General features: G+C 45.0%; 5 protein-coding genes and 1 non-coding gene across 6 annotated transcripts; 4 read left to right on the top strand and 2 right to left on the bottom strand.

The window, feature by feature from the left end:
* The first annotated feature begins 567 nt into the window (after window positions 1-567).
* Window positions 568-708, top strand: LOC128710519 (U4 spliceosomal RNA). Its single transcript, XR_008409896.1, has one exon. It is a non-coding gene; the product is annotated as a U4 spliceosomal RNA (small nuclear RNA).
* An 831-nt stretch (window positions 709-1539) lies between these two features.
* Window positions 1540-2251, top strand: LOC128707011 (39S ribosomal protein L30, mitochondrial). Its single transcript, XM_053801954.1, has 3 exons — window positions 1540-1679; window positions 1747-1876; window positions 1955-2251. The coding sequence occupies exons 1-3, from the start codon at window positions 1540-1542 to the stop codon at window positions 2249-2251; spliced, it is 567 nt and encodes a 188-aa protein (XP_053657929.1).
* A 1403-nt stretch (window positions 2252-3654) lies between these two features.
* LOC128719319 (guanine nucleotide-binding protein subunit gamma-1) lies at window positions 3655-3996 on the bottom strand. The gene has a single exon (XM_053812943.1). It carries the CDS (start codon window positions 3865-3867, stop codon window positions 3655-3657), a length of 213 nt encoding a protein of 70 aa, XP_053668918.1. The 5' UTR covers window positions 3868-3996.
* A 553-nt stretch (window positions 3997-4549) lies between these two features.
* On the top strand, window positions 4550-6344 carry LOC128719467 (T-complex protein 1 subunit theta). Its single transcript, XM_053813091.1, has 2 exons — window positions 4550-4609; window positions 4764-6344. Exons 1-2 carry the CDS (start codon window positions 4550-4552, stop codon window positions 6342-6344), a joined length of 1641 nt encoding a protein of 546 aa, XP_053669066.1.
* Window positions 6345-7511: 1167 nt separating this feature from the next.
* Window positions 7512-10303, bottom strand: LOC128706960 (tetratricopeptide repeat protein 7B). Its single transcript, XM_053801905.1, has 6 exons — window positions 10180-10303; window positions 9833-10112; window positions 8275-9761; window positions 7971-8209; window positions 7706-7902; window positions 7512-7644 (listed from the first exon to the last, which is right to left on the bottom strand). The coding sequence occupies exons 1-6, from the start codon at window positions 10301-10303 to the stop codon at window positions 7512-7514; spliced, it is 2460 nt and encodes an 819-aa protein (XP_053657880.1).
* A 550-nt stretch (window positions 10304-10853) lies between these two features.
* On the top strand, window positions 10854-11926 carry LOC128707129 (aminoacyl tRNA synthase complex-interacting multifunctional protein 1). Its single transcript, XM_053802076.1, has 2 exons — window positions 10854-10988; window positions 11072-11926. The coding sequence occupies exons 1-2, from the start codon at window positions 10854-10856 to the stop codon at window positions 11924-11926; spliced, it is 990 nt and encodes a 329-aa protein (XP_053658051.1).
* The last annotated feature ends 1564 nt before the right edge of the window (window positions 11927-13490 follow it).

Below are 13490 nucleotides of genomic sequence, written 5' to 3'. Positions count from 1 at the left end.
AACGTACTGCAACGTGGTGCGGCGTGAGTTTTGCGTGTTTTCTACTAAGTGTTATGTTAAGGATAACTGTCTTCGTAACGAAGGGAGCAACATTATTCAAACTAAACTCTTAACAATTCGACAAACATTCAAAGTAGGCTGTTCTATCCGCCATTGGTGCATTGTTACTTTTATTCATTTACCCGTTTAAAGTAGATTGACCGATATGAATAGCTCCGTTGCTTACTGCCTGCAACATGGATTTGCCGATACGTCCTTGAAGCTGACCCTTTTTAATGGCTTATTTGAAAAAGGGTGCAAAACTGCATCTGCCAATGCATCTACCCCATGTACAAATGCAAAAATTTGCACTAGGGAGCAGACGGGTTTTCTCCCATCAGCTTACACACTGCAAATTTCTGTTGCTTTTGAATGTAGCAATGCTTACGTGCGATGAGAATGACCATAGCGTGTAGGAGTGTGTGTGCGTATACGTATGCTGCGATTGATGCTGAAGATCTGTTTACGCATCGCTAGTGCAGCATGGTTGTGCGTGACCAGGAAGGTCGGGAAGAGCAGTGTGAGGTTAGCTTTGCGCAGTGGCGATATCGTAACCAATGAGGTTCAACCGAGGTGCGATTATTGCTAGTTGAAAACTAATACCAATACCCCGCCTTGGGGACGTGAAATACCGTCCGCTATGGCAATTTTTGAAAACCCCGAAAGGGGTAACAATCTTACCAAACAAATCTAGAGTATCAGCAGTATCTCTGAAACAAGCTCCACGCCATGAGAAGTCTTTCGAGGTAATAGCCATAAAGCATCACGCAAATTCAGATGATGAGGCGCGAATCGAAGAAAGGGCGGTCTAATAATTGATCATCTCCAATAGCAACATCATGTCATGATCAATAGATAATCTGCTTTCACTATGATCCACATCTCTTGAGTGATTCATGAAACTATGACGTGCTATTGCTTCTTTGTTGTATGTTTGAAATGAAGATATATCTATTGTTTTACAAGTAATACATATTTTTGAATAATTTCCATACTGATTATAATTAAGGCAGGATTCTGCTAGTAGTGTACCTTTTTGTACGGAACAGCTTACCGTTGTACTACCTGTAACTGCTTCGGAACCGGTAGTAAGGTGCTATATGTCCTTCTCTTCCTTTGATACGAATAATTTTCTTTAGCCTCTCTGCTTCGTTTGTTTTCTTTGTAAACTCGTAGATGGAGTCGAATTTTCATTATAGACTGTTTGTTTATCAACTGTGCTTTAACATCCGAGTGAAGGTTTTGCAACGACGAGCAAAAAAAACTAATTTCTATTCTAGCCAGGAGAAAACAACGTTGAGCTGATTTTATGTTTACGCCTTTCATGAAATTGATCGCATACACGAAAACGGTGTTTTCCTTTTGCTCTTTTCAACCCGTCATTTCAAATCGCATCCGTCAAAGTTCCTCCGGCAAAGTGACAAAAGGACAAAACGCATGAATCGAAGCAGGCGACACGGTGTTGTTATGTAAAATAAAACCAACCTGCCGGCCACAATAATGCTGAAAGTGTTCCAAAATTCCACCTTGCTAGCACAGCAGCTTAAAGGATTAGCATCGGTCCGGTATTACGGAAAACCGAACAAAAAGTTCCTCTACAAAGACGGCATACTGAAGGACCAGATCTATTACTACCCAAGGTGAGACACACGCTCTTGTTGACACGCTACTCTAGCGCAATTGATTGGTGTAATTTTGTTGTTTTAGGGACGGCAACCGCGAAATACCGGCACTAGAAGGAGAACCATCCAAACTATTTAGCGTCCGGCGGTTGAAACCCATCAAAGGATTGCCGCACTGGGAAAAACGCATACTACGCGGGTTGGGATTATACGAGGTAACAAGAGAAATACTCCGTTCGGTTTGTTTATTGAGTCTGGCACTATTCGTCCCATTTTTTTATATTGATTCGTAGAAAAACGCCGTGGCCGTGGTAAAAAACATCCCGGAAAACAATGCACGCCTGTGGAAAGTGAAACATTTGGTGGAAATTCTTCCAATTACGTACAAGTACGGTGAACCGACCCAGGATGACATTGAGCGAACGTTCCTGAAGGAGGACGGCGAGTGTGTTGTGATTCGGAAGCTAGAAGCAATCGAAGTGGCCAACAGCAAGATAACTGCGGCCGAGCAGATTCGCAATGCTAAGGAGCGCATGGATGGAGAAACGCTACGGAAGGATTCGCGACTAAAGTGGTTAAATGCTTGGTAGAGTTGAACGTTCGTGCATTAGCGTGTGTATGTAGAGTATTGGAGAAATGATTAATATAAGAGCCAGCTAACATAAAGAAACCAATCGCTTTGTTATTGTTTTCCTTGATTCAATGCCCAAAGTTCGGATCATACGAATTAACTCTACTGTTGGCAGGCAAAAATTTACAAACCATTCACTTTTACACGACACATTTAAATAGTCCACTGTTTATTAGTTGCACGTTATACATTATTTCCATCCATTCGCTACCGAAGAATCGCATTTTCGGCGTTCTAGGTCGAAAATTTGGCTAGCCGCATGTAGGAACCGGTCGTAAAACCTCCGGCCACAGGCTATTATTTCGCTCGATGGACGAATGCATCCGAGTGAACCAACGACGACAGTTGGGTGTGTAATTCGGTAGTGGTAAATATAATATAGTAGTAACATTGATATAAGATTTGCTTTTTTCCTTTGCGCTTTGTTTTCCTAATATGCTTGTACAACACCGACGACAGTCACCAGCTATATAAAGTCTAATTGGCTACTACATCGTGAACGAGAGCAGTGGTTACCTTATTTGTCCTGTGTTTCTTTACCCTTGTAAGTATTATGAGTTCTTTTCTTGTTTCTTGTGTGTTACTAAATATTTGGTATTCAATTTTGTGAGTTCGCTTGAGATTCCCCTTTCAAAATAATAGGAAATGCGGAACTAGCTTACATTCCCGCTATCCCTCAGTATACATGTAGGTTAAAAACGAATGGAAGCGTACGAGAAAACTCCAGTCTGTCGTAAGATTCAGTAGTTGCCCGGCCGTTAGTATGGCGACGGGTATGTTGGTGCTGGGGTAAAATTTCTATAAAAACACGTTGGCATTCTTTCACGGGTATTCTCCTGGAGGAATATACCTTCTTCGGATCTGGTTTTGATAATGTGTTCCATTTGGAACTAATGATCTGATCGCGGTTGGAGTTAATGCTGACGAGGTTGTACTACCACTGCTGTTGCGGTATGATGGAGAAACTTGTTCTATTGCATGCGTTACGGTACGTTCAGAAGCGACAGATAGGGGAGATGTATGATCAGTGACATTCGGAAACAACAAACTGTTGCTTCCCTCCTTCACTACAGGCAATTTCGATACGTTTGGCATTGTATAGGCTGCGTAGGATGGTACGTGTTAGTTTGCCAGGGCGCTGACTCCAGTTTCAAATAGACACTTAACACATCAAATAACTTTGTGGTACGGTGATTTTGAGCTTGCCCCCTACTACACCATCACCGATGACGTCATTGGGCCTACCGACGACAGAACTGTCCATCTTCCAACTCTTTTCCCCATCAGAATTCCAAGCGCAAGTGAATTCTTCCTTCGGTGCAAGGCCATGGTGATGGACGGGAGGCATCTGCGCTCTCCAGTTTACAGAATACTGCAGGAGCTCTTCTCACGGAACGGGTTCACCTTCTGGCTGGAGAATCCCACCAGCAGGCAATCCTCAGCTTGATGTTCCGTCACATACTTCACGATGTCCGCTACGGCCTGCGAAACCGTAATGCGCTGGATGGCAGCTTCGCGCCGGAGCTGCTCAGTGATTGCTCGTTGCTGCTGCAGGTTCGAGGCCATTATATCCATCACGGCTGTCTCCGATAGCCCTATGGTGAATGCTTTTACGGTAGCTTCCGCGCACAGAAACACAGGAAAATTGGTTCAAACACACCGGATCCGTAGACGGATGCAACACAAAAGTGGCACAGCGCACGATAAGGCAATCGTTACAATCGAGTTATTTTAGGGCGTGTGAAATTTGCTGCTTTACTGACTTTTTGCCGTGCGAAGAGATTCCAGAAAGCTTTAATTGGATGATCGTTTCATTCCAAGTTTTTTTCTGCCAGTTTTTTTTGCCTTTTGACAACTTGTTGGGAACAATTGGAACAATTGGGACAATTTCGAAAGATTGGTAACTTGCTGTGGTAACATCGTAACCCCTCAACTGTGGTAAATACATAAAATATGGGTTTCACATAATCATGTAAATCAAAAATATATTTTAAGAAGAGTTTTTTTACCGTATCAATTGTAACATAAACGGAATTTTTTCGGTAATAAATAAATATCGCACAGAAAAACATAGGGCTTGAGCTTACAACCTGTGAACGCGTAAATATAAACAAGTAGCTAGAATGGAAATTGACAGTTTCGAAGATAACCTCACCAGACAGAAGAAGAAAAAGAACCCCATTCGAGAGCGAGAGCATTGCGTTCTGTTCAAGTTATAGCCGCTGTTTCCTGAAACGAGAAAAATCTGTGCACAAAAATGGCTCTACATGTACCAAAAGCCCCCGGTTTTGCGTCGATGCTGAAGGAAGGAGCACGGGTAAGTGAAAAATAATGGTACACGGTAAAATAACATCCTTCGCCGGCAACCCGGCAGCATGTTGGATGGTTGGATGGCGAACAAAAAAAAACTTGACAATCTCCCCCCGGGTGCATGATGATTCACGTGAGGAAACACACATGTTTGTTTGCAGGCATATTCCGGTCTCGAGGAAGCGGTGTATCGCAACATTAACGCCTGCAAAGAGTTCGCCAACTCGGTTCGCTCGGCATATGGGCCAAATGGCATGAACAAGATGATCATCAACCACATCGAGAAACAGTTTGTCACATCCGATGCCGGTACCATTATGCGCGAGCTGGATGTCGAACATCCGGCCGCGAAGTTGATGATCGAAGCGAGCCAAATGCAGGAAGCGGAAGCCGGTGACGGTACCAACTTTGTGGTCGTGTTCTGTGGCGCTTTGCTCGAGGAGGCGGAGGAGTTGCTGCGTTTGGGTGTAACTAGCAGCGACATCACCGAGGGTTACGAGAAGGCACTACAGAAGACACTGGACATACTGCCCACGCTCACCTGTCACGAGATTAAGGACTACCGTAGCTTGCTACCAGTGCGTAACGCAATCCGTGCGACGGTAATGTCAAAGCAGCTCGGCAACGAGGACTTCCTAGCGGATCTTATCGCAAAGGCATGCATTTCGATCATGCCCGAAAACACAACGTTCAATGTGGATAATATCCGTGTGTGCAAGATTCTTGGCAGTGGACTGCAGATGTCGGAAGTTATACCGGGTATGGTTTTCAAGCGGTTCGTCGAGGGTGAGGTAACATCTGCAACGAAGGCCAAGATCGCGCTGTACTCTTGTCCTGTGGATATTATCCAGACGGAAACCAAGGGTACGGTTTTGATCAAATCGGCTGAAGAGCTCAAAACTTTCAGTCAGGGCGAGGAGAACTTGCTGGAGGCACAGATTAAGGCGATCGTGGACACGGGTGCGACAGTGATCGTAGCCGGCGCCAAATTCGGTGATATGGCTTTGCACTACATGAACAAGTACGGTCTGATGGCGGTCCGATTGAATTCCAAATTCGATCTGCGTCGTCTCAGCAAGGCAGTGAATGGTACGGTTTTGCCCCGTCTGACTCCTCCGAGCACGGAAGAGCTGGGCTACTGCGATAACGTGTACGTGCATGAGTTGGGCGACACCTCGGTCACGATCTTCAAATCAGACGGCACGGAAAGCCGTATTGCGACGGTGGTTATTCGCGGTTCCACCGACAATTACATGGATGATATTGAGCGTGTCATCGATGACGGTGTAAACACGTTCAAGGGATTGACCCGTGATGCCCGTTTTCTTCCCGGTGCTGGTGCGGTAGAGATTGAGCTGGCGCAACAGTTGTCCGAGTTCGCCGATACGCTGCCCGGATTGGAACAGTACGCCGTGCGTAAGTTCGCTAAGGCACTTGAATTTTTCCCGAAGGCACTCGCCGAAAACAGTGGCGTCAATGCAACGGAAGTAGTACACCAGCTTTATCTGGCACACAAGCAGGGCAAGAAGACGGAAGGCTTCGATATCGAATCGGAACAACCGGCCACTGTCGATGTCACCACGAAGAACATTTTCGACTTGTACACCACGAAGTATTGGGGATTGAAGTACGCCGTCGGTGCGGCCTGTACGATTCTGAAGGTGGACGAAATCATCATGGCAAAGCGGGCCGGTGGTCCAAAACCGCGAGCCGGCGGTCCCGGAAGCGATGATGAATCGTAAGCTACCGAAACATGGGTTGGGAGCTTGTCCCATTTTCATCTTGAACATTTTTCGTTCTATCAGCATTTTTGCCTTAATTCTCTAATTTAATCTTCTTTGCTAATACACGGCACATACATTCGCTCACCGCCCACAGGATATAAGGATCATCCATAATAAGCTGCACCAAACCACACACGAGTTGTCCATGTTGACACGGAGAGATGGGGATTTGATTTGTTCCCTAAAACCAGCAGTGTGTTGGCATCTTTCTCGTTTATTTCCTTTGAGCTGCTGTTACTGCTAATTGAATCACTAATGGCACACATATTTTTATTACAAAATTGTGTGCTATAAAAGGAAATAAAATAAAGCTCCTAAAATCAATCAAATCCTAACCTCCTACGGCTGGGAGAATAATCTATTTATGATTTTTAATGAAGACTCAGATTGTACGATATCCGAATTAGTGAAATAAGGGTGTTTTTTATTTAACCATGTCCGAACTTTATTGTATACTTATTTGGTTTCCATTTCTTTAAACACGACTATTGATAATACATCATGATTCCACAGTAGAGAAGTTAACAAAGGAGCCATTTGTAATGTATGCACGCCTATTGAATACCCAAGACGAATTATTAACCTTCTCAAAAATGTTTCCCATTATAAACACCACATCAATGTTCTAACTAATAACGATACGATCACAGAGTGATAAAGTAAAATCATTTGTGAGCAATAATATTATGACTGAAAGGTATAACAAATACAAATGCACCGCACAGATTATACAACAAAACAAGAAATCTTAAAATTGCATCTGAACCCCGAAGAAAAGGATCCACATGTTTACCCTACCGAAGAATGACACACAACGTGGCATAATACTTTTGTTCTACCAGAGACCATCTACCTTTTCTGTCACTTGCGATCTGCGAACTGATATGATTATACTCACGCCAAGATACAAGTGGACATTGTAAAAGGGGGAGGGGGAGGGGGAGGGGGAGGGGGTGGAGGAGAGCATAGCACTGGTTGATTATCTGGATCCTAAAATTAGTCAACGATCGATGAAGAATAGTCAAATAGATAGGCAACGAATGTCTTCACTGCTATACATCATGTATCCGAATGGGTGGTGTTAAGTTATCTGTTACGAGCAGGATAAAATCTATAGTTGCACCTTTAATCGAAAACTAGACCTATTGCATTGAACGGTAGCACCGGACAGTATGGTTCTAGCTGTAATGCCGTCGACATGCAATCAGCAGAAGCGGTATAATCACCAAGACTTTCCATAACGCGTCCGAGTAGGAACCTACAACAAAGAGTGTTACTTAAACCATTCGTAGAGAATCGTAGAGGAATTTGATACTCACCATATCTTGGGGCAGTTGGGATCAATTTTGGCTGCATCCTTGAGCGTCTTTTCCGCCAGCCGGGGTTCACCGAGTGTCAGATGTGCTTCACCGAGAGCACGCAAAGCGTCCGTGTGGTACGGATTGGCGGAAACGGCATTAAGGAAGCACTGTTTCGCTTCATGCCACTGTGATTGAAAGATATGTATTTGGCCGCGCTAAAAGGGAATAAATGTGTAATACTGCTAGCTTCAGTTTCTCCAACGGGATGGCGTGCAATACATACCATGTACATAACCTGGTGTGAAACGGGATTAATTAAGCTTGCTTCCTGGATGCAGTTGACTGCTTCATTCGGTTGTTCGATTGCCAGATACACGTCTGCCAGCAGAAGCCAAATCTTGAATTGAATCATCCAAGCCTTCTGTGGTCCGGGCCGAGGACTGAACGAACTAAGTGAGCTAGCCGCTTCGCTAAGCGCATGTTCAATGCGCGATGCTGCCAGCGATGCAGCGTGGATAGAATCTGTAACGAAGCTCACAGTTAGTGTTGAGACAATTAAACGATGCTTTAGTAAACGATAAGCTTACTTGAATCTTTATCTGACATTTGGGACGATTGCATCTGGATGACGCTGCGCGTATCCGAATGCTTCTCGTTATCATGCTCGTTGGCCGCATTGGCAAGCTGTACCTCATAAACCTCTCGCCAAATGGCAAACATCTGCTGTACCGTTTCTAGGGCCGTCTCGACATCGCGCAGATATAACTCCAGGTGTGCCTTCACGTGCAGCAGATTCAAATTATCCGGGAACTCTTCGACTGCATCCTGAACCACGGCAAGTGCTTCCTTTGGGCGACGGTTTGCCGTTAGTAGTAGCGCGAACAACAATAAGCTAGATGCATGTTCGGCACGCAGCGATAGTGCTGTGGTTATGTGTACCAGTGCCTCCGTAATATTGTAATTGTGTGCATGCTGGCAGGCCAAATAATACTCAACCAGGTGATCGTTTGGATCCTGTTGGACAGCACGCTCGAGCGCCTCGTACGCAAGCCGATTGTAGCGATCGCGTTCCGAAACCAAGTTCGATGATACAGCCATCTGCTGCAGTCCGATACCGACGTAAAGCTGAGCACGCGATCTTCGTCCAATAGGACTTTTCAGCTCTTTGCGCAGAGCTTCCTCGGCGTAAGCAAGTCCCTCCTTTACCTGATCCAAATGCTCGTAGCAAACGCGGGCAGCCATTAGGCATGACACACTATCCCCCGGCTCTAGGTTGGAATGTTGCTTAAGGGCACAAACGGCATGTTTGTAGCGTCCGAGTGCCATCAAACAGGTGGCGTACTGCTTCCACACGTGGCTTTCTCCAAACGCAAACTTCAATGCTTTCTCGAGTGAATCGTGAAGCAGCGCAACCTGATTCCAACGCACGGTGGCCAACGTCATCAGATCATATATTGCCGTCGCATTACCTAGTGAATGTAAGCGTGCATCGCGAAATTCGGGTGATTGCGACAAAACCGCATCCCGGACGGCGAGGGTTTCCGCGATAAGCAATAAAAGGATTGTTTCTTCGTGCTGATTCTTGGGAATGAATTGTTGCCGGCCGGAATATTTGCGCGGCTCCCAGAGACGTTTGTTACCACCCGAGGCACTGCGCGTCGGAGTGTTACTAGCCGGGAGTGTGTAAATAGTGCCTGATACACCACGCAACAAAACTTCCGCCAGCTGCCGGGCAAGGGTAAGCCGCAACGTTTGAGTTGCCTTCGTTTCAATCGCACTCAACATCACCCGGTAACGGTCAATGGCGTTTTGTAGTTTGCCTGCCTTTATCAGTACGATCGGTGCCCTCTGCAGACCTGTTTCGAGGATTGCACCCATTCGACGCACTTCGCCCTGATTGTTATTGTCCTGGCCCTGCAGGTAAAGGATACCGAGATCGGCCGCTCGTTCAAAGCAAGTTATCATTTCCGTCTCCTGCTCGGCCTGCTTAAACTTGGACGGTGCTTTGGAACCCTTTTTCTCCAGACACATACCCTTGATGGCGTACGATTCAGCAAGAATTCTTATGCTTCTTCTGTAATGATAGAACAAAAAGCTATAGGCTTCAAGCGTTGTTCATCGATATCGTATATGCGAATAACTTACGACGAAAGATGCTTCTCCGACAGTGTGTTTAATTCCGCCAGCACAAAGTTCTGCAGAGACTCGTCATACTGGCCGCATGCAAAGTACAGCTTAGCAAGTAGCAAATGTGCATCCAATGCAAAGCCAGCTTTCTTTCCGTTCTCACCAGTGACGGAGTTTAGATAGCGCTTAGCCTCAGAGAGTCCTAGCTTGGCCTTAGAGTAGTTGTCTTCTATCGGAGGGTGTTCTTCAAGGTAGCATTCAAGCTTTCCTTCGCCGGTGAGAAAGTTTGCGAGACATTCTGCAACATGATACAAATATTGGATCACAATACAGTAGGAGCTCATGGGAATGACTCAATCTCAAACCTTGCGGATATCCCGTTTTTAGTTCTTCGGCCAGTTCGATCACTCGTTTCCACCGTCCTTCACTGCGACACTGCTCTATGGTACTTTCGAGCTTCGTTCCCTGGTTACGGCCACGTCCAGTCATGTTGCACAGTTAAACACTTTATGGCTTACAAATTAATCTAATGTTCTTCTGGCCCTGTTCTGTTCCAATCAATCAATAAAATCCCCAAGGGAATTGAGACTAAATTACAATACAGCTCAATTCTCGCGGCCGTGTTTTGTGTTTTCTATAGTTTCTTCTTTCCTATCGCAATGACACTGATGACAGCAGCCTGTTATCATTGAATTCCAACAACAGCAACAAAACTCGTTGACATTTCGTCGGATGTTTGAAAAATGTATGCGTTCGTTCGTTTCTATGAAGATTATTCCTAATAGTAGCCAAAATACTAAACCTTGAATGAAATAGGGTATTTTATAATTTTAATTCCGCTTGTGGTACGATCATTTCCTCGTTTTCCAGCTTCATAACCGCTTGTTTCATGATGTGAAAATGAAAACAAATGGTCAACATTTTGACAGCCACCCAACTGTTTCCACGTTTCATAGCGCCCATGCAGGCAAAAACAGCGGAGGTGTTTTGGTTACAATTTTGCCGATACCGGTTTCCCTGACTTCGGACACTGCATCGAATGTTTGGTATCACCTTTGGCGCAGTAGTGAAACAAATATTCTCCGTGCCACGTTTAGTGAAAATGAGTGAACTACAGCGCATTCTGTCCAACAACAAGGCAGCAGAGGAGCTGCTCGAGTCGCTGAAGCAGGAGGTGGGTAAAGATTTATTTTCGTACCTTTCCCTCGGTCAACAACCCGTATTGTTAGTTTAATGCAATTTTTCTTTGTGGCATAGCTGAAAACAATAAAAAATGAACAAGTGCAACGCAAGATCGCTGTTCTGCAGGCGGAAAATGAAATTCTTCGCCGACAGGTGGATGCTTGCTTGAATAGATTGGTAACGTTGGAGGTGGCGCACGGTAAGGTACAGATTCCGGTACCGACACCGGAAGAGGTACGAGCTGGCAGTGGCCCAGTGCCTGTTAAAATGGAACCTGTTGCTCAACAACCGGTGGCGAAGGAAACTCCGAAGGAAGTACCGGCACAGGCACAGCAGCAGAACGAAAGTAAACCACCTAAGGAAAAGAAACCCAAGAAGGAAAAACCAGCCGGCGAAGCTAAACAGGGTGGTGCACCTGCCGCGGAGGAACCGCCAATCGATGTAGGACGGCTTGATATGCGTGTCGGACGAATCGTGGAGGTTGCACGCCATCCCGATGCGGACAGTCTGTACGTGGAGAAGATCGATTGTGGGGAACCGAATGGTCCGCGTACCGTCATTTCCGGACTAGTGAAGTACGTTCCGATAGAGCAGATGCAGAACCGCATGGTAGTTGCGTTGTGCAATCTGAAACCGGCAAAAATGCGTGGCATTCTGTCGGAAGCGATGGTGATGTGTGCTTCGTCACCGGATGGAGTAGAAATTTTAGCTCCACCGGAGGGTTCTGTACCAGGAGATTTGGTACATGTGGAGGGATACCCGCGCGTACCGGATGTGGTGATGAATCCGAAGAAGAAAATCTTTGAAACCGTTGCACCGGATTTGAAAACGAACTATGAACTTGTGGCATGCTACAAGGAAGGTTCGTTCGTTGTCCCTGGCAAAGGAACGGTTAAAGCACAAACGCTGAAAAACGTACAAGTAAAGTAGTTTGTTACCGCCCAGAGTTCCGATGCGAATCACTCATTATTTCATTAATAAAAAGTTTGTTAGAACATTGACTGAATCAGAGGGCATTCTCGCTTTTACTGAAACGTAGTTTTCTCACGAATAATTAGGCATTTGTTAAGGTTTTTTTTTACTAAACGTATGATTAAAACCTGTTTATTTAACTTTCAATAGATTGCAGATCGGCATGGGGATCTCTATGGCGTTCGGGTTGAGCAGGGAGTTTTGGTTACAGTAGATGATGCACTCATGTTAACATACCGTTTTCGTATTACCGTTTAGAATCCTACTTCCGTCAGAGTTACCTCGAAGTCTCTGGCATTACCCGAACCGTTATGTACGATCAGTGTGGTTGATAAGTGACCTAGGGTGTGTCACGGTGTAAGGACAGGGTGTATCACGCCTGTTCCTACAGATTACCATGTTTTTTTGCATTTTGTGTTGTGATAAAGTCCGGGAAAAAAAACTACTTATGGTGCACAATCTGGTGATTGTGTCAGAGTGCACAGTGGAATTATGTGCCCCTTTGGAGGATCAATTTGGTGCACTCTCCTTAAAACCGCAACTTCATTACCGGCCTTTCATATCCCTGTCGGTGTGTGATGGTAAACTGGGTGTGCATTATGTGCGGAAAACAAAGTACTGTGAAATAACGCTTTTATCAAACAATTAGCCTCATTGCGCCAAACTGGCAATTTAATGACATAAATGTCTGTGCTATACAACAGACCCTTCCATTTTGGTTTTGATAACGCTAGCCTATATAACTAGTTCTTACCACAACTTTTCGCATATTACAAAATTTAAATGTTGAACAAAACGCATCATTCGAACGCTCTTTCCCCATCTTTTTCCACCGTACAGCGCACCGCCGTTTGCATATGCTTTGGTGCCTTATCGCTGTATGTTTTTAATTTAGTGTTTCTTTTAATGTTTTGTTTAGCGCGTACTTTAACCGCTCGTCTCCACAATCAGGCTTTCAGGTTACATTCACTTTTGTTTTCCACTGTTCCCCCTGTAATTGGAGTTGTAATATTGTATGTTTCCTGTCCCAACTACTCTTTAGTTTCTTGCCCACCCTCACATACGCCTTACTGCACATCCGTTCAGGCAAAATTGTTGCAAATTGATTTTAGTAAATTACTTTAAATGTTTTCGATTAATTTTAGACAGTTCATTTCCATCATCCGTCGCAGCCGTATCCGTTCTTCCATCTCCTCGATGCGCGTCGGTCCGTGGAAAGGGTGACGTCGTCTTTCGAACAACTTAAATGAACTGCTCAGTCTTTATAATAATCACCCCCCAACCAGACACACAGCACAGCACATAATTGTTTTGTCTTACACTTCTTACAAGTGGTCTGTGTTGCCGTGTTGGCACGCTTCGGGTTCACGTGCACGTGGGGTGTGTTGTGTTACCATTTTACATTTAAACATGTGTAGTATTAGGCGTTGTGTACCATGTGTGATTTGTTCATTTTGGCTCGTTTGTGAAGTTGTGCATCGTGATCCAAGTTTGCGCTCTTTTGCTAACCATTCGTTCTGTT

This window comes from Anopheles marshallii, chromosome 2, assembly GCF_943734725.1.
Source record: "Anopheles marshallii chromosome 2, idAnoMarsDA_429_01, whole genome shotgun sequence".
In the NCBI taxonomy this organism is placed as follows: domain Eukaryota; kingdom Metazoa; phylum Arthropoda; class Insecta; order Diptera; family Culicidae; genus Anopheles; species Anopheles marshallii.
This window is presented reverse-complemented; position numbering and strand designations above follow the sequence as displayed.